Source organism: Eublepharis macularius, chromosome 8 (assembly GCF_028583425.1).
Source record: "Eublepharis macularius isolate TG4126 chromosome 8, MPM_Emac_v1.0, whole genome shotgun sequence".
NCBI classification, from domain to species: Eukaryota; Metazoa; Chordata; class Lepidosauria; order Squamata; family Eublepharidae; genus Eublepharis; species Eublepharis macularius.
In genome coordinates this window covers 76905657-76926795 of record NC_072797.1, presented here as the reverse complement: position 1 = coordinate 76926795, position 21139 = coordinate 76905657, and the positions used below count along the sequence as shown (strand labels likewise).

The 21139-nt window shown below is 40.9% G+C and overlaps 1 protein-coding gene across 1 annotated transcript in view; it reads right to left on the bottom strand.

Moving 5' to 3' along the window:
• Positions 1–658: 658 nt before the first annotated feature.
• PRDM6 (PR/SET domain 6) overlaps positions 659–21139 on the bottom strand; it is a 135611-nt gene continuing 115130 nt past the window's right edge. Inside the window, exons 7-8 of the mRNA XM_054987444.1 lie at positions 14104–14280; positions 659–826 (exon numbers count right to left, since the gene is read on the bottom strand). Coding sequence (XP_054843419.1) covers positions 712–826; positions 14104–14280 — 292 coding nt within the window. The 3' untranslated portion in view covers positions 659–711. The remainder of the gene's footprint in view (positions 827–14103; positions 14281–21139) is intronic.

Genomic DNA, 21139 nt, shown 5'->3' with positions numbered 1-21139 from the left:
ACAATATATACATCTATAGATATATAGAGGACAAAGTTTATTTAACATTTCTGGGATCTCCTGGGCCAATACAACACTGGCTAATGAAAACATTTATACAAAAAAAGTGCACAAAATGTGAGTTTTGATACCATGGGAATGAAATGTCCATCAACTGGAGGAGGTCTGACACCAACACAAAGATGGTCCTGAATTGTCTTCTCTGTTTTGTCAATTAAATACAACTTTTTTATAATTACAGACACATCCATAGCAGCACAACCCAATAAGCCCAGCCAGGAAGGAGTATACCTGGGTCCACTGAGTCATGCTGAAGAAAAAGGTGCAACAATAAACAAGTCCATGTGCATTCTTAGTCATAGCTATGGGCAAAAGAACCCTTGATATTTGTTGCTTTGGTATTAAATAACAATTATAAAAGCTTTTAGAAATAAAGCAATACATGGTGGGGAAGGGACTAGAAATGCTAGCTGGCCCTAGTTTCTTGTCCATTGAAGTCAGTCTCATTCCTAGTCATAAATAAATAATCTCTTTCCTGATTTCACTTTCACGCCAGGATCAATATCTCTTAACATCTTACTTATTTTATTACTGCTCTTGGTTTTCTGGGACTGATTGAAAGTTGCTCAGAGGAAATCTTTGGTTTTGCTTAAGTGTCCGTGACATTTAATCATGACTTTCCTTGCAGTTTAATTCCAAACAGTCAATCAGTTAATCCACTTCAATTGATTCTGTGCTCTCTGTTATTGGCTTGCACTCATTGGGCATCCTCTGGTGTCGACTCAGCTGGGTAGCTTGTGTGAAGCTCCTCTCACACCTCTCGCACCTGGCAAAGGCAAGAGAGAAAATTGAGACTGGGGAGCTGCTCCTGCGGGGTGAAGGGCTTTGTCTTATCCTGCCTAATCAGAACAGACACTCAAAAGTGGCTTCAGATTTTACAGGCTCGAGAAGTTTAATTGGTGGCTACTTCCAAGGCCTTGATGCCTATGATGGGACAGGGCCTGTCTGATTCAGAACAGAAGAATCTGTCAATAGACAAGGGGAAGGTGATTTCTCCAGAGAGGCCTGTCCTGCAGCAGCTCTGATCACTGTCAGTTCAAATAGATAAAGAACAAAAAGAGATTTTTAGGAGTGAGCCATCAAAGAAGCAGCTTGTCTGCAGTTTTCTGCTCTGTAATCCCTAAGAGAAATTGATGACAAATAGAATTTCACCTCCTGCTAATTTAAAATCAGGAGTCCTACCTATTGCAGAAATTGCGAAGCTATGAGCAATAATCACTTTGTTTTGCTGCAACAAAAAATTCCCATACTTAGCTAAGATTACTATGCAGGTATACTTTGGAAAGAGGCTGCAGGAAGCACCAGTTATTGTTTAAACATTTTTAAAAATGCACTCAGGATTCAATATAGTGCTGGACTGGACAACAGGGAAACCCAATAGTTCGGCAGTGTATGTTCTATTGATACGCCTTCTACAGATAAAATTAAAAAACAGCCTAAATCCCATAAAATTAATAGAAAGTCACAGCATAAAAGCAATTATAATGTACATGACCTTTGGCTAAAACCAGTCATATTATAAATATCCATAAAAAGCAGAAAAACTGATACATACAAATGTAATTGCTGAGTTTAAAAGCAGACATACAAACAGAGCACAACAACATTATAAGCCAGGTGGAAAAAACAGACCAAGCAGTTGAGAAAATGAAAAAATTCTTTACCTGGTACCTACCTAAAACTTAACCAAACCATTGTTAGGTGAATTGGGAAGCAGTTTCAGAGGCAGGGCACCATCACAGAGAAAGCTCTATCTTTGGTAGCTCCCATCTCTGAAAGTGAGGGCATATAGCACAGGGTGTTTGGGAAAGATCTCAACTGCTTGGCAGGTTCAGACGGCATCAGGCAGTCCCTAGAGATCTGCTTTTGACACTAATTATTAAACAAATGACCCCCCCCCCATACACATTTCAGTTTTGATAGTATCGTGAATATAAAGGTTTTAAAAACACACTAGTAAAATTAATATTAGCATCTCTTAATTTTGGCACTTGTCTGTTCTTGTAGAACTCACAAACACATTCAAACACACGGGGCTGCCTCAAACACACGGGGCTGCCTTATACTAAATCAGACCATTTGTAATTTAACTAGAGCAGTGGTGTTTACTGACTGGCAGTGGTTCCCCACAAGGTCTCAGGTAGAGGTCTTTCACATCATTTATTGGACCTTTTAACTGGAGAAGCCAAGGATGGAACCTGGGACCTTCTGTATGCAAAGCAGGTACTTTAGCACTGAGCCATAGCCTCCTTCACTAAATGTGAGCAATATAATGGAGGTTAGAGATGAGGAGACTGAATGGGGAGAGGAAACAATTTAACTGACATTCACTTAGGCACTGTGCCAGCTTACTGGGACGGGTGCAGGGATTTCTGCAACCACTGACCAGGCCAACTCAGGTGTCGGTGGGTAAAAATCTCTCCCATACAATCATACCTTTGATGCTTTTGCTTATATATCTGAGATATTGTGCTTTGGTGCACCCCCAGGAAAAGTAATGCTTGACATAATTGTTCTGAGGAATCAGAAAGTATGTCTGAGTTACTGGGGAAGGTGGAGGGGAGAGGGACTCTTGGTCAGTCCTACCCTCCTACCCCAGTATCAGCCTAGTCTGAAAAGTAAATGGGGAACAGAAGAGAAGTGGACAGAAATGAAAGTGAATGTGTATATTTAAAGATATAAACATTTTTAAACTTTAAAAAACCCTTAAAACCAAAACAAATTTTGCATCCTTTTAACGGTCCTTTAAATACCTTGGTCCTAGATGATTTAGGAACCAGTCTGGAATTGTGACCAAAAATGAACTAGCAGCCAGTGTAAGTCTTTCAAGATTTGTGAATATATTCTCTATAATAGTATCCCAAAGTTTTGTGGATGCTTTTTGAACCAATTATAGGTTCCATACCATCTTCCAAGTCATCTCCAGGTAGAGTTACAGTGTAGTAATCTAAACTGGACAGGATTACAACATGGTTAACCATGATGAAATCTCAGTTTTCATGGAAGGTCTGCAGCTGATGCAAACTGAGGTTCACTGAAGGAGATATGTGCCATACATAATTTCTGAGAAAATATCTGCATGTACTAATCTAACAGTATACCCAAGCAGTGTACATTCAATCCATTAGTGGGAATGTAGCACCTCTATAACAGGCTGACTCCTCACGTTCAACTAGCCATATTATATCAGCATCAGGACTAGAGATGGGCACGAACCAAAATACGAACCAAAGTTTGTCACGAACTGGCCCCGTGAACTGGCAGTTCGTCAGAGGGCATTTCTGATGACCTGAGACAAACTGCTATGGTTTTTAGCCCGGTTCATTTGGTTCATTTTTCGGTTCATCATGATTGGCACCAGACATCCTGGTGCCAATCAATCAGTTTCCTAGGCAATTGGGGGGGGGGCTTTCTGCAGAACTTCTGCTGCCCCAGAAGTCACGTTTTCATGTGAAACGCAACAAACCACGAACTGCAACAAACTGCCATTTTCCCAGTTTGTGCCCATCTCTAACCAGGACTATTAGATTGATTTTAGTTTATTGGCCTTGTCTAGCTTATCTAGCCCATCTACTTCCAGACATTTGTTCAAGACATTCACTGGCTTGCCTGACTTCTAAAAATGAGAAGCAGAATTGTGTTGTCAGCATGGTGATCACTCACTCCATCATATTGTCCATAAAGCTATATTAGCAACCAAGTAACACTATCATTTGCATCCAGAAATGGTTTCTTCAGGATGTTTTCACATCTATTTAGAGTCTCTCTTCACAAGACATCTCACACAGGGACACTCAAGTGACTTACTTTCTGCTTTGTCTTATATTCAAAGTGTACTCTATCTCCCTAGCAGTGCATGTGTATCCACAATGGGAAAACAAGTGTAACATCTTTCACTTGAGTGTCCCCGGATAAGATGTCTTGCATAGAGAGACTCTTACTTGGAGGCAATCATACCATTCCTGAAGGAAGCAGAACTGTGCAATTCCTTCTAAGATGGAATAAGCCAAAGCAGGCAATGGACAAGCATTGATATAAGCCATATATCTTCAAGTAACTTGTCAGCAGCCTTTGGTCACAAATGCAGTGCAACTATGCATCAACCATAACTAGACTGAACTCATTTTGAAAAACAGAAATAGAGGCATCCAAGTTGGAATGGATGCAAGTGATTTTATCTGTGAAATGTCTTGCAAATCAATCACAGCAGAATCACATGCTACATTATGTGTGTTAATATCAAGAGGATTCTGACAAAGATCCTTCACCATTTAAGACAAGCTATAGCTGACAGCTTTGAGCAGATGCAATGGAAGCAGAGAAATAAAATTGATTTGGTAACATCATCACCACAAAGTAGGTACAAAATTGTGCTCTGACCTGTCGGTCATGCCTTTCTAACTTTTTCTCCACTTACACTGAAACTACTGGCTGGTCTGCTTCATTGCCCTTAGGGTCTCAGTACATCAAGAAACAGAATAGGCTCCACTAAGTAGAAGAAAGTGACCAGGACTGACTGTGCACTGTCTGGGTCATCTCTGAATACCAAAGATCAGCCAGAATTTTGACAGGAGTCAAACAGATCCCTGGTAAGGACAACAGAAAAGGGAGAAAAGCAACAACTCTACAAACTAAGGGTAACCAAGGAGGTTGGAACAACAGAAAAAAAATTGTAGAAAATAACTAAAAATATGAATTAAAAACACCGGTCTAAATTTTAATTAGAGATACATAAATTAGATTAAAAACATATGATTCTACATACACCTACTAAAACTTTGTATATAAATAAAATAAAATCACGAATATACAAGTATAATAGTACAACTCATTGCCATATGTACAGAACCAATAAAACCAGATGAGTTTTGGCCCAAAGAACTTCCTCAGTGGTATAAAAATATCACAGACATTTTAGTACACGCGTGTAGAACCATATGATGTTTTAATTCTAATTTATGTATTTCTAATTAAACTTTATTCTAATTAATCTTTTATTTTCATTCATATTTTAGTTATTTGCTACAATTTTATTTTGTTCTGTTGTTCCTACCTCCTTAGTAACCCTCTGTCAAACAGACTCCTCCAAATGAGAATATACTGTACTTAAGTTAAATTCCTTATGTTATGTGACTCTTACAATAATTTTTAATGCCTGATGAGGCTATACATATGCATTTTGTACAGGTATCATGAATTTTAATGGGGCTTGTGAAGCAGAAGATTTAGGTAAACTGTACCCAACATTTCTAATGTGATGTTCACAGAAAGAATTTGGATTTAATTGATGCTGCATGATGCTTATGAAAAACAAATACAATTGTCCCAAAGGCATCCCTCCCTATAAACAATTAAGAGGCCCTCCTATTTCCCATTTATATTTCTTTAGTTGTAAACATTGCACAGAAGTGGACAAGGTAAAGACCTACTGTATTTACTCAAAAAGAAGATGATCCAGAATGTAAGTCAATCCCCCTAGAAAATGTTATACACAAAACAGTTTTTATTACTGGATATAACTGAAACCTGTATACAAATATAAAACAACTCCCTCTTTTTCCCCCTTTTTGATCACATACCTGGAAAACATTTGAGTAAATACTGTACCTTTTAACCAAGATATTACAGGGGCATTTGTAAGAATACATAATAACAAAACATTATAAAGCACCTGTTAATTATTTTTAAGGAAATTATGGTTTGAGGAACATATGACCCAAATGTTACATAGTCATTCATCTCACCTACTGTTCCAGCCTAGGATGTCAATGTGTTTAAGTTGTGTTTCTTTGATTGTCTCTCTTGGAATATTTTAGCAGCTTGCTCTACTGTTAAAAACTGCACTGTGATCTTGACAAATGTAAAATGTCAGCTCTAATGTATCAGACCTATCAGCTCAATGAAAATAACTCAGAAGTATTGATTCCCTAATGATTTTTGGGGTATTCATTAACATCTATGTGCAGATCTTCCCCTCTCCAGAGCTTCTGAAATGCTGATGACACATTAGTGTATTGCTGATTGTTTATTAGAAAACTGATTAGTTACTGGATTAGTGTGTCAAAATATACTACCTTTTGCTGCTTGACAAACTTGCAAATTATGATTTTTTTTTTATCATGGTAGTTCTGAAATCAATTCAGTTCTAGGATTAGCTAATGCAAGCTAAGGCATTGAGCTTTACTTGGACTTGAAATCACACTTTACCTTATCTATAATCCTATGACCCTGAATAAATTCACGGTGTGCCTGCTCTCATATCTCTGAAAACAGAGAAATTTCTATCACATTTTATTTCTATTATATAAATAAATTGTCATAATAACTTAATAGACAGGTTATTATTGTGACAATTTACTTACTCCCTAGTGCAACATAAAACTGATTACCATATCATCTGGAATTTGGGTAACAGCCTTCCATGGTACAGGTGATATACAGAACACATTTTTGAGATATTGTTTACTGTTAGTTTCCAGGCGGCATGCATAGGCCGCACGTTCCTGGGAGTAAACCCTACTGAGTAACATGGGTCTCCTCCTGAATAATCATGTTTAGGATGGCTCCCATAATAAGACTTAAAGGCAAGGCAGTTACACGGGAGCTTCCCCTATTTCTAGAAGGGTACTCCTGAGCTAAACCATAAATGAGTACTTGGAACTTTATACAACATTCTTTCATTCATGCTTACCAAGCAACCTGACTGATCTGCCTAAATAGTTTTATATGGATAACCTCAGCTTTTATTTAACTGTAGGAAAGGGCAAATGCTACATCTGGCATTGATATTACTTTTGAGAAGATCTAATATATTTGTTTCTTATCAGTTTAACCACATTATACATATTGTTTACTCATGTATAAATGGTTATAGCTATTTATTAATACCAATTCCTTTTACAGTTTGGTGTAATGGTTAAGAGTGGCTCCTCTGCTTGAAGCCAGCTGGGTGACCTTGGGTCAGTCATAGCTCTTCCAGAGCGCTCTCAGCCCCACCCACCTCACAGGGTGATTGTTGTGAGGATAATAACAATACACTTTGTAAACAGCTCTGAGGGGGCATTAAGTTGTCCTGAAGGGTGGTATATAAATCAAATGCTATTATTATTACTTCTTGAACAATTATCTTTATCACACAAAACATCCTATGATTCATTTTACAATAGTAGTCCATATTTAAATCTTTATTTCTCACTGCATTCTCACTAATATTAATATAGAAAGCGGGTAATGGTTAATTCTACAGGCAATAGTCCTGTGTTCAGTTAATGTACATAGTCCAAAGTGAAATCAATGTAATTCACATGCATATAATCATGCTGGTTGGCTGCCACCGTGCAGGGCTTAACACTTAATTTTATTAATAGAATTGTATTGTAGCTACACCACACGTTCTGGAAGTAACAACAACAAAAAAGAACCAAATCCTCAAAAAACGTAGTAATTACTCTAATTGGGGTAAGTTGCAGCTTTATTGGAAACATGACAAAAACAGGATGTTAAGGAGGGGGAGAAGTAAGTGGAGTCAACAAGGTTACACATAAGTAACACCTTAACTTTAAAAGAAATCTATTTTCCATTTTGACCTGGGAGCCTCCACAATTAATTACTAAAATCTATTTACACAGCTACTACATAAAATCAATCTGATTCCTGGCATTGTTTTTGGCTTTGCTTTCCATAGGTTGTCTTAATCCACCACAATAGCTCAGCGGGTGCCATCTGTTGACATTGCCGCATTTACCCACTCTTTTTGGATTCAGACTAAGGTGGACTGTGGGTATCAGGACTTCTGCTTGAATGTATGATACATATACTATGTAAGTCATGCAGCCTTGGAGATGATAAGCAGCTTGTTTATGAGAACCTGCCATACACTTCCATAACATATGCCTCTTACACAGAAGAACATACACTGCCCACTCAGAAAAATAGTTAAATGAGAACATGAAATAGATTATAGAAGAACAGACATATCACTTTTACTCTTCCTGTGTTCCACCTTAGCAAAGGAACAAGTGTATTGCATGTGTCATTGCTTGGATTAGCTTCTTTTGTTACTTCTTTTATTACTGATTTTATTATTTTTGTTAATCATCCATAAATTAAGATTCACAGATGCTTGTTATTTTACCCACACAAGTTAAGAAGGTGAGGTTTCATTCCTGTACACTCTTCCTGGGGGTGCAGTGATCAGGCTAAATAAGTAAATGGCATTATAGTAAAATTGAATCTTTTATGTAATTGAAAGAGTGTTTGACAACTAACCATTGACTACGTTATTATAATTAGCAGACTTGTGTGTTTCTTTTGTTATTAATTATAATTACAAAAATGGAGTATTTCGAGGGTTGCCAGGGTCCCCTATCAGAAAAATGGGGGGGGGGGAGGTGAGGAGCTTTCTGTCTCAGAGAGCAGATGCAAGCTGGAGCATGCTGTATACTGGCTCCACAATCCCAGTGATGTCACTTCTGCATTAAAATGGAAGCTACAGTGTCTGAGCAGGCACTGGGGGAAAACAATTTAGAACATTGTCCCTGTGGTGATGCTGTAGATTCCGGTTTAAACTGTAAGTGACATCATTGGACCTGCACAATCTGCATGCAGTGTGCTCTGGCTTACTCTGCTCCCCTCCCCCTCCCCACTCACCAGATGAGCTGGGGTGGAGGCTGGGAAAGAGGGACCTGGCAGCCCTAGTTGTTGCGCAATTATTGTAGTTAATATGGAATCAAAACAAATTCCCCGCCTAAACAGCTTATAATGAAAAAAAACCCAAACAAACCACATCCCCAACAAGTCCAGCCAGGCCAATTTCATCTCCTTCTGTAATTGAGTGACAGACTTACTGGATTGTGGGAATGCTATCAATGTTGATTATCTGTATTTCAGTAAAGCTTTTGACAAGGTACCTCATGATGTTCTGGTGGACTGTGGATTGGACTCTAGGATGATTAGATGGATAGGGAACTGGCTGGATAACTGTACCCAAAGAGTAGTTGTCAATGGCATCACATCTGATTGGAGGGAGGTGTCCAGTGGAGTGCCACAGGGCTCGGTCCTCGGCCCAGTGCTTTTCAATATTTTTATAAATGATCTGGATGAGGGACTGAAGGGATTCCTCATTAAATTTGCAGGTGACACCAAACTGGGAAGAATAGCAAATGCCCTTGAAGTTAGGGATAGAATTCAACGAGACCTGAACACATTGAAAAAGTGCACAGATTTGAATAAGCTGCAATTTAACATGGATAACAAAAACGAAAAGCATGCATATTGGGTGAGGAATACACTTCAGGGTAGCAGTGTGTGTGAACATGATATGGATGGATAGGAAGCTAAATATGAGAGGTAAGTGTGATGCAGCAGCAAAAATAGGCAAACAATCTTGGGGTGTATCAACAAATCACAGGATGTCATTATCCCACTATGTACCACATTGGTCAGGCCCCATCTGTACTATTGTGTGTGGTTCTGGATGCCTCACTTCAAAAAGGATATGAACAAACTGGAACAGGTGCAGAGGAGAGCAACCAAAATGATCAGGGGCCTGGAGACCAAGCCATATGAGGGAAGACTGAGGAACATGAGAATGTTCAGTTTGGAGAAAAGGAGGTTGAGGGAAGACATGATTGGTATTTAAAAGGCTGTCATTTAGGAGAGGGAAGGGAGCTGTTCCTGTTGGTGACAGAGGATAGGACTTGCAATAATGGGTTTAACTACAGGAGGGAAGGTACCGGCTGGATATTAGGAAAAACATCTTCACAAGAGTAAATCAACAGTGGAATCGGCTGACTAGGGATGTGGTGGGTTCCCCCTCATTGGCAGTCTTCAAGGAGCAGGTGGACAAATACTTATCGGGAATGCTTTAGGCTGTTCCTGCATTGGGAAGGAGATTCCCCTTCCTTAGTCAGGCACCACCTGTGTGGAGTCTCCTGGAGACCTCATTTCAAAAAATTTGAACAGGTGCAGGGGATAGCAATCAGAATGATTAGGGGCCAAGAGACCAAGCCCTACAAGGAAAGATTAAGGGACTTGGGAATGTTCAATTTGGAGAAGAGACTGAAGGGAGACATGATTGCTCTTTGTTACTTAGAGGGGCTGTTACTTAGTTACTTAGAGAGGTTGTTACTCAGAGGGGAGGGAACTGTTCCTGTTCTGATGGCAGCATATGATAAGACTCAAAACAATGGGTTTAAATTACAAGAAGGAAGTACAAAAGGAAAAACATGAAGAGTAATTCAGCAATGAAATCTGCTGCCTAGGGATGTGGTGGGTTCCCCCTCATTGGCAGTCTTCAAGAAGTGGATGGACAAATACTTGTTGGGGATGCTTTTGGCTGTTCCTGCACTGGGCAGGGGGTTGGACTAGATGGTCTATAAGATCCCTTCCAACTCTACAACATCTTTATGGAGCATACCAAAGTGAGTAAATACCAGAATTCCAAAGTGGCTTGCTGCTTCGGAATTCTGGTATTTCCAATTCCCCCCACCCCCACTTCAGGTAAACCCAAAGTGGGAAACCCGAATCTTTTCAGGATGCACACCCCTTCTCCCATAGACTTTAATGTTAACCATGGCGTGTTTCATTGCCTCAAAAGTGGGGATGATTTTTTTGTTGGTTTTTGATGGTTTTAAAGATGTTATATTATTATATATGTTTTCATTTGTTAATTGCCTTAATGGCCCTTATGAGAGCAGAAAGGCAGGGTATACATTTTGTAAAAGAAACACCTTATCTAGTGGCCCCAATCTATGGACCCGTAAACATGTAGATTTGTGGCCAAAACAAATGTTTCAGCAACCTTGGGGGACCACCCAGGGTTACAAAAAACTACTCAGGGATTAAAAAGGTACATTGAGGGTTAACCGCCTCCCCCCAAAAACATAAGCACTTTCTGTGCATGAGCAGAAAATGCACTCACCTCTTCCTCCATCATTGTCAACAGCAAAGGCAGCATAGGTCACCAATGGGGGGCGGGGGGGAGAGGCTCCTTGGAATCCATCCCCCCTGACAATTCTCATGGGGCAGATATTATTTTACAGGAAATTTTAACTGTTTGATAATTGCCACAAGGCCTCGAACCAGATCACCATGCACACGATCTAGATTGGGGCCTTGTAGCAAAAATCACCTGTAAAACGGCATTGCTGGGTGAAGCAACAGCAGCCACCAGAAAGTGAGCTACGAAGGAGCAGAGGGGAGGGGAATGTACAAGGGCAATCCAAATGGCTCTGCCAGATTAAAAACACCCAGAAAAGAAATGCCACAATGACGGTAGAAGGGGGGAAATGGGATGGGTCTTTGGGAGGTAAGAAACAAGTAACCATCTGTTGGGGGGAAGACAAAGGACCAGGGAAGGATGTTTGGGAAGGGGGAAGCAAAGGCAAGGGAATGGAAATCTCCCTCCCCCCTTTCACCAACTCCCTGCCTCCTCAATGTCACCACCACCCCTGGAAATGGGTAAGGGTATCTGGCAGGAAGGGGCAAAACTAGGGTAAGGGTGTTTCAAAGCGGGGAGGGAGAATAAGGGACTTTCCAACTGGTGGAGGGGGGTTATACTGTAAAGGGTGCTTGTAAGACAGGGGGAAGAGTCACACTGAAGAATTCCTGAGAAGGAAAGAACCAACAGGTAAGGTTAGGTGTGGGTGGTGGGACAATAATAGGGAAGGCTTGCTTGAACAATTGTGTATACAACTGTCTCCACAATCTGCAACATTTTGTTGCGGGCCCTGCTTGTAAATATGTCTAATTCTCAGCCATGGCCCTATCTGGGGATACTTAAATTCAGATACTGGAGTCATGAACGGACAAGACAGATCTTTCTACAAAACTGAAAAAAGTTCTAGGTTTGCAGAAAAATCTGAAATCTAAAAAAGGGGGAGTTAAATTGTCCCCTAATAATAGAAGTAGCACCTGAATCTTTAAGAAATGAAAGCCCTTTGTAGTCACCGTTGTGTGTGTGGAGGGGTACTAGGCAACCACAACAGTATTGCCAGTCTTCAAGACCTGATTTCTGTCAATAAAAGGTGGGGGCCCTTTTCATGACCATTTTGACCTTTGAGAGAGGACTCATCAGGGCCAGGCCTGACAGCAACTTGATGCCATGCAACTTGCATGACTCACCCTGGTTGCTCACTACTGTTCAATAGCATTTATTCCATGAAAACCAGTGTGGTGTAGTGGTTAGAGTTTCAGGCTAGGATCTGGGACACCCATGTTTGACAGCTGAGACAGTTAGATACCTCACAGTTACTGTAAGGATAAAATGGAGGAGAGGAGAATGACATACGCTGTTTTGGGTCCCCAAGGTAGGGTATAAATGAAGTGAGTAAATAATAAATATAGCTGAAGATGGGGTGGAGGTGGCAAATAAAAAGTAGAGAGGTTGTTAGGTTGTGGGTGGAAAGTAGAAAAGGAAGCAAGGAAAATTCAGGACTTGGGGGTTACCAGGAGGAGGGAACGCAGAAACAGTGTGGAGAGGGAATAAAAGGGAAAGTGAGGGACTTCCTGCAGGTCCTTACAGGTTCCCCAACATGCAACTATGCCCAGCCTGGCAGCTAGCACTGTGTAACTGGGCTCAGTCCAGCTGCCAGCACTACACAATTGGCTATAGTTTTCCCAGTTAGAGGCTGCCTGGAGGAGGTAAGGAGGGAAAATTGAAGACAAGGGAGTACAGTAGATAAGGAGAGGAAGGGAAAGAAGCAAGAAAAGGGGAGAGGTTGTGAAGGCTTTCAGAGAAGGAAAAAAGGAAATGGTGGGAGAGGGGAAATGAGATGCCTCCTGCAACTCTTTGTAGTCCCCCCCCTTTTAATGATGTTTAATACAAACATATTTTAGTAGTGGTTTTCCCATCTGCACCCCCACCCCTCGTGCAAGTAGCAGTAGTATCAGATACTAATTTCACTTATGTGATTATCTGGATATAGGAAACTGATGATCTTCCATGGTCAGTTGATTTATGTAACCTCATTAAAAATAAAAAAAACAGCCTTGTATGCAGATTAGCATTAAGAAATTCACTAAAGATTTTCTCCTCAGCCAAGTTTTGTGAAATAACTAGGCATGTAACTATTTATACTTTAGACTGGAATTTGGCACTTCCAAGTAGGACAGTGCATGAGAGGAAGATATGGAATGTATTTGTCCTGGAGACAACTTCAGGATAGAAATGTTTTAATGAATAAAAAGAAATATGGTTAGGATGAATGGTCAGTGTCTGGGTTCTGGACATGTGACAGGTTCAGTGACTTCCTCCCCCTGGTTCTGGCTCCTGTTCAAAGACCTGCTACCACTTCTCCCCTTTTAGCTGACTTCTGGCCAGGCCCTATTAAGAGTCACAGAGAGGACAGGATGAACCAGAGACATCTAATTGCGCTCTAAAATATTTCATACACTTAGAATTTTGCTTATTAAAATAATGTTAAATGACCCAACAATTTTAGCCATATAGGGTGCTCTCAATCTGAAATATTTTGTTTTTATGTCATGCATACAAGCAAAACAACTGCTCTTCCGGCATCTCCCTATTTTGGCATTCAACAGGCTATAATTCTTTCACTTGCTGATACAGTGACTGAGCCATATTTATATACATTTACCAAACAGGTCTGCTTATTGAAAGCTGTTTCTGTAAAATAAATGGGCTCTTTGTGATTAGTTTACCCAAGTATTTGACATATGTCTACTTTATATCAGCATCATATGATCCTAGACTCTTTCTGATATTAAGGACAGGTTTAGTGATTTGGACATAATCCTTGAAACCGTGATCCTCAATAAATGCCACTGAAAATGAACAAGGCTTGTTCAAGAGCGGTGCTTGTATACTTTGTAAACTGCTCTGAGTGGGCATTAGGTTGTCATGAAGGGCGGTATATAAATTGAATGTTGTTGTTGTTGTTGTTGTTATTGTCCGATCGTGGGTTTACTCTGTCTGGTATTCAGTCCCTGAATTCCCAAAGGGCCTACTCTAAGGCTGGCATTTCCTGACTTGCCTTGTCAGTCTAATTCCCTTCCTGCTCATCTGATCCTTTGGTTACTTACTTAAAGGGCTTCTCCCCTGTGTGTGTCCGGATATGATTGTTGAGTGTAGTAGCACCAGCAAAGGCACGACCGCAATAGCCACACTTGAAAGGTCTGTCACTGGAATGGGTGACTACGTGGTTCCGTAGCTCTGAAGGTTGGGAGAAGGATTGGGAGCAGTGTCCACACTGATAGGGCCTGCAGAAAATAGAAACACCCAAAGTGATCACTACTTTATTGAAGCATATGTAAAAAGTTTTGGGTGGTGCAGCCAAGATTCTGAATGCTAATTTCCAAAAAAAAGACTGAAAGAATGGAATTTCCTCCTGTACCTCCAGTCTTTAAAAAATAGAGAAAAATTAAGCTGTAAAAATGCTAAAGTAATGTCCAATACTGGAAAAGAAATAGTTCATAAGGGGCCCTTCTGATAAACAATCCCCCAATATATTAAGGTTTTACTATCAAGAACAAAATAAGATTCAACAATTCCTACTATTAAGGTTGTATCAGTAAAGTCAGGTTCTCAGGCAACATAAAAATTGTCATCTTGAACTCTTCTGAGGATATGAAATGCAGTGACGATGTATACCAAGAATCCAAGATGGCACCTCCACTTGATCAGACCAATGGCCCATCTAGTATATAGCACCCTGTTTCACAGAGCCAATCAGATTCCCACAGAAAGCCTATAAGAAGGGTATGAAAGCTAAGCTTTTGACTGTTCTTGCTCCCCAGCTCTGGTATTCAGAGGGTTACTGCCTCTGGACACTGAATACATGCCTTACTATATTATCTTTTTATATGCTGAAAATCTTTGCTGCTTTGGGAATCCAGACTCATATTAACAAATTCATGAAATTCTACTGTTCATTCATTTACATCCTTAAGAGAGCTTTGGGCGTGAACTTAAGACATCAGAAGCTGACCTTGTTTATTTTATCTGTAGTGGACTTCTGCTTGGGCTCCTCTTTCAATGTGTTAAGAAAAGGATTGGGACTTACACATTTTGGATGTGGCTTTGCATAGTGTCAAGTACCAGGCACACAAAAATACCTGCAACTTTGAATGCAGTAAGTGTATGTTCAAAGCTGCCCTAGGTCCAGTCTCAAATAGGCAATATGATTCATGAGGATTTTCCTTTTTTAACATCACAGATAAATATTTATCCATGTTATCTATAATAAAACATCTTGTCAATTACAAGGTAAGCCTCGTGAGGCTTCTGCAGGTTGCTTTCATTCCTGTGTTTACAAGCAAATTTCAGATGCATTAATATGATCTCTGTAAGCCATACTCTGGTTTCCTACTACACATATTGATGGACCAGACTGTGTACAGTATCATCTCAACTGGGCTACTGAAGGCTAGATATAAGAGAGAACAATGTATATGTAATTCTAATTCATGAATGAATGAATGCCAATTTACGCAGATGTCTGATCAGGAAAGACAAATATAGCCTTTTTTGAAACATGGTCGCAATATATTCTCTCAGTTCTCATGGAGATGTAATATAACATCAGCACTAGCCCTTAGCCAAAATGGAACCAAATTGCATCTATGCTATGCTTCTGCTTTCTTTCCATTTGTGAGACTGTTTCCAATTATATATGCTGTTTTCCCTCCTGATTTTCTAAAATGCTAAAAGAAATTTATTTCTCTTTTGATTTTAAAGTTTGTTGTTATCACATAATCCATAATGTTGTAAGCTTAGGAGAAAAATGTGATGGGTGAGCAAAGAAAATGAAGGAAAGATGGAAATATGAGGACGTGTAGATCAATCCTAAGCATATATATGTAGAAGTGAAGCCTACTGATTTCAGTGAGACTTGCTCCCAGGTAAATGCATAGGATTACAAACTGAGCTGATTGTGCATGCTATAGAATTTCAACAAAAGCAATAGAATCTGCCTATAGAAGAATATGTTACAAAAACAATGTTCTATTTATTTATATATAGTTTCCCCTTTATTAATATTTAGCTGAAGATCTTTGAGTGCAGAGGGCAAATTCTGCATCTCCTCCTTCTCCCAGGTCATTCGATCTCCTTAGCTACTGGCATTGTGGCTGCCTCTCAGACTTAAAACCAAAACAAGAAATATGCAAAGAAGACTGTAGAATGCACACAGAACAGTTATTAATCCTAGAAAATAATTTATTCCAAGAGCCGTTCTTCAGTAGAATATCATACGGTGAATGTAGCTATGTAACAAAAAGAATGTTGAACTAGGAATTCTGCCCTGAATTCAGCATCTACTTTGACTTACTTCAGATTCAGACCTGGGTTGTTGTGAAGATAAAACAGATGGGAGAATAGTGTAAGACATGTTGAACAAAGGAAATAAATAAATGCGTATATATAGTGGAATGAAGTGGTGTAATGCAGAGGTGATAGAATAGATGATACCACTTCAGTCTACAGATGTGTGTTTGGGGGGGGGTACCTCTCCTGAATGCTCTCTCACATTAAAAAACTGCCTAAAAACAAAACGCTAGCACATAAAGAAGACCCAGCTCATTCTTATTTTGCTGCGTAGTACGTATTCATTTGCTTGTAATATGGGAAAGAGTTTTTTATAAAGTCCGAAGTAGGCACAGTTCATTCTCTCATCTCAGCATTCTACCAACCTCATTCTGCAGTGCATGCAGACCAAGGATCAGCCAGTCACACTATCCTGATTCCAGGGCATGGGGAAGGGAAAGCACTTTAGGGTTATTTGCCAAACACAAGCTTGCACTCCCTGTGGCCTTTCTTTCTGGCCATTTCCACACGCCCTTAAAGGGATGGCCCACTCACCAAATGCTGGCAGCTTTTTCTCATGAATCTAAACGTCTCCATTTGCAAAATGGTTGCGGGCTGTCTGGCTTCTGTTTTCTCAGTGCCTTTTTTGGGAACACACTTTCCAGAATCCATTTTGCAAACAGAGATGTCACCAGCATTCTGGTACTGTGCTGTCCCTTTAAGGGTGTATGAAAACAGCCTGTCACTCTCCACAACTAGTAAAACAGTTGCTGGCCAGAGGAGAAATGTGACTGCAGTTGTGCAGCTCCGTTCAGCATTTACAGATGGTCTCACAGTACTCCCATACAGCTGACACAGTGGCCAGTCTCCCAATTCTTCCAAATGATGGGCCAAACACTTGTTAAATATTCTGATGGGTTAGCATGTTGCCTGTCTTGCCATTATTTATATAATGAGATACTTTTCCTGTATACCACTCTTAAGATATTAAAGGATGCATCTTTAGGCATATTCATGGTGTTTGTGCTAAGCAGCAAATAAAGGAAGAACTCCATTATGTGTTTTGGAGGCAACACATTATGCCTTTTGGAGGCAACACATGATGCAGTCTTACTCTTAATCACTTGCACTCTTTAACAAATGTGGCCGTCGTCACACGGCCATAAATTTAGCACCAAACTAGCGTCATCTCCCACTGAATGCTCACCTTATTCCGGTTCTCTTGCGATTTCGCCATTCTCCCCAATTCATGCTTTGTGACTCTTTATGTTGTCTTTATCCACTTCCATGTGAATGCCCTGGATTGACTATGAACGCTTTGCAGCACCAAAACGCTCACTCTCCCTGATCATCTGTCTCACCTAACACTGATTCTCCTGCCCTACACTCCCACAAGCCCCAGCACGACCCGCAATTAAGCCTCACAGTAATTTTTTTTTCAAAAAAACTTCAGACTTATAGCACTATACCACTATTCTGCCATGGGTGGGAAACCTCTACTACCTATCACAGTTGGCTTTTGGGTTGGCCCAGCACAACATTGGTATCACAGAAGAGTGATATAGCGCAAATATGCGATTTTTTTTAAAGGGGCGGGATTTTTAGGGCCCCATTTCCAGAGGCACTTTGACTGACCATCGAATTGCGCTTTTCCCTTTTAATGTGACTGACTGGAAGCGCAAGCAGTCGTCAAAAGATGGGAGAATCCGTTCTAATAACGATAACAGAAGAAACGATTTCTAGTGCAAAACTAACTAAATAAGGGCCCGTGTGATGACGGCCTGTGTCTCTCCAAATTGCTAGAAACCAAAGCTACAGGGAAGGACACAACTGTGACCAGGCATGTATAGCAATTCAGTTACATATAAAATAAAGTGTGCTCCCTCATTTGTCAACTAACTGCTTAATTGTGACTACTTGCATCACTGATCACCAATACCATTATTTTACAGTGCATCAGAGCACTGATCGTAGAATTTTTTAGCTTGATTAATAGCTTAGCCTTGGTCAATAGCTCAATACTATATTATTATAATTACTTACATTACAAATTCTTTCTGAGTGTCCTTAACAAGTTTCAAAGGAAAAAAGGTCTTAGTATAGATACAAGTTCAATGGAGGGCCTGGGTTTGGCTTGTGTGCCTATGAGTAGACATGGGCACAAACGGGGGGGGGGGGAACCCCGAACACCCTGTTTGTCGTTTGTTGCCATCCACGAACAACGAATAACGAACATGGATGAACATGAACTGTTCCTGGACATGTTCATTGTTCGTGGGGGCCAGAACCACCCCAACCCCCCCCACTTAGCCCTCCTCCCCTCAAACCCACTTATCTGGCCCTTTAAAGATCCCTTTAAACTATCAGCTGGCAGGCAGCAGTGGGGGGATTCCCCCCTGCCGCCTGCCAGCTGATAGTTTAAAGGGCCCTGTCCTGGCAAAAACAGCAGTCTTCTGGCAGCTAGTTTGAGGGGTTACAAAAGTGACCTTCCCAATGTCCAATATCCACCAAATTTGCAAGGGACATAGTCCTCACTGTCCTCTGAAGACCACCCAAGTTTCAGAGAGATTGCACCCCGAGAAAGGCATGATCCATGGATCTCCCTGTTGGCTGTCATTTTCTCTTCACAGTGGCAAAAACGGGATTCTCTGCTGGAAGTACTTTGAAGGGTTAAAGCCAGAAGGAAAGCCAGAAGGAGTTCAGACAGAGTTCAGTCCCTCCTTGCCTCCAGTTGCCAAGGGGATTGATTGCAGGTGCCAGACTGTCTGTCTTGACGAACAGCTGTCGAAGGCAACGAACAAGGCTTGCAACGACCACCGGTTCGTTTAGGATGGGGCCTCACGAACAGCTTGTTTGAGAACAGCGGATTAGGCTGTTCGTGGGTTTTTTCTGTTCGTAATGCTGTTTGTGCCCATGTCTACCTATGAGTTGGCTGTGTACCTATGAGTTTGCCTAAAGTGTCATTTTGAACCTGAGCTTTTCTGTTGTACAATGGAAATTGTAATAACCTACCTCAAATGATTATAGTAGTGAATGAGATAACAGCTTAAAACAAGATACTTGCTAATGCTTGTCAGAAACAGCAGGAGAACTTGTTGGGTTTGGGGACACTACTTTTCTACATCGGATGATTGAGGAAAAGGAGAAATTTCCTGTGCCCTGATGTAAATTTCCTGTGCCCTGATGTGCTTAGCCTGCCATTAAGGTGTTGCATTTGTTTCTTGCTACTAGTTCCCAAAATGAGGGCCACTTTAGGAAGAATCAGGGGTTTTATTAAATTTCCTCCAAGATTCTAGGATAATTTCCTGAAAGCTGCTTTCCTCTCACCTCATTTTCAGGAAGAAATATAAAATGCATTTATTTAGGCTGGGAAGCTAAGCATTAGTTTTTATTGTGCTGGGTGTTTTTAGTACTGGGATTTTAAGGCTTTATTGCAATTCTTTTATTAGGTTTATTACTGATTGTTATTGTATATACAATGGCTTTGATTTTCCTTAGATTTCCACCAATGCAAGGGGGAGTGCTTTTTGTTGATTCCTCTCTCCCATGGCATCTCAAAAGACATCCCTCCAAATTTGGGAACCTTACTATATACAACTGTACAAAAATCTCAGCCTTGTTCTCTTTTATGAACCAGGACTGTTTCATAAATTCATATAATATAAATCATACTGTTTCATAAATTCAGGGATTCTTCATTGCACATAGGGAACATTTCCTTCTATTGAACTGACTGGGACAACCTAACTCACATGGCACTCCAAGGTCACTTGAGCCCATATAAAATCATATGTTTCAAAGAATCTCAGGGAGATCACCAAATTATAAATTCAAATATTAGCTGTGAGGTTTTGGGGAACTATTTTGCGGGTAAGGTCTTGTCTCTTTGCCATGACATGCCAGCCACAGTTGATACAATAAGGGAACTGGAGGTCCCTTGGCCATCTTCTGGTTCTGTTTTTGATCAATTCAGTCTACTCTCCCAGGACAAGGTTGACAGGATCCTGTGGGCTGTGAGGCCTACCATCTGCCCTTTGGACCCTTGCCCATCATGGATGGTGAAAGCCAGCACTGAGGAGCTTGGAGCTCCATTGGAGGCCATTGTTAATCTCTCCTTAAGTTCCGGGGGTTTTCCTGGAGTGTAAAAGGAAGCAGCAGTGCAGCCTCTCCTGAAGAAACCAGCTTTGGACCCCTCTGACCCAGTCAATTACCACCCAGTCTTGAACTTCCCATTTCTGGGCGAGGTGATTGAGCAGACAGTGGTAGAACAATTGCAGGTATTCCTGAAGGATTCCTCTGTCCTGGACCTATTCCAGTCCAGCTTCCGCACCGGTCATGGGGCAGAGACAGCATTGGTTGCCCTCACAGATGATTTCCGCAGACACCTGGATTGAGGTGGGTTGGCGCTGCTGATATTGCTGGATCTTACAGTGATGTTCAACACGGTCGACTATGACCAACTGGTCTGCTGCATTGCTGATGTGGGAATATGTGGGACAGCCTTACAGTAGCTGATCTCTTTTCTCCATAGTTGGGGACAGAGGGTGGCGCTTGGGGAGCAGATGTGTCCATGTCACCCCTTGGTGCGTGGCATTCTGCAAGGGGTGATACTCTCCTCAATGCTATTCAACATCTACATGTGCCCCCTTGCCCAGATGGTGCGGAGTTTTGGGCTGGGTTGCCATAAGTATACTGATGACACCCAGCCAGCCGGGCTCTGCCTCAGATAATTTGTCCAGGGCTTTGGAGGCCATGACTGGGTGGTTAAAGCAGAGTCGACTGAAGTTGAAGACGGAGGTCCTGCATCTGGACCAT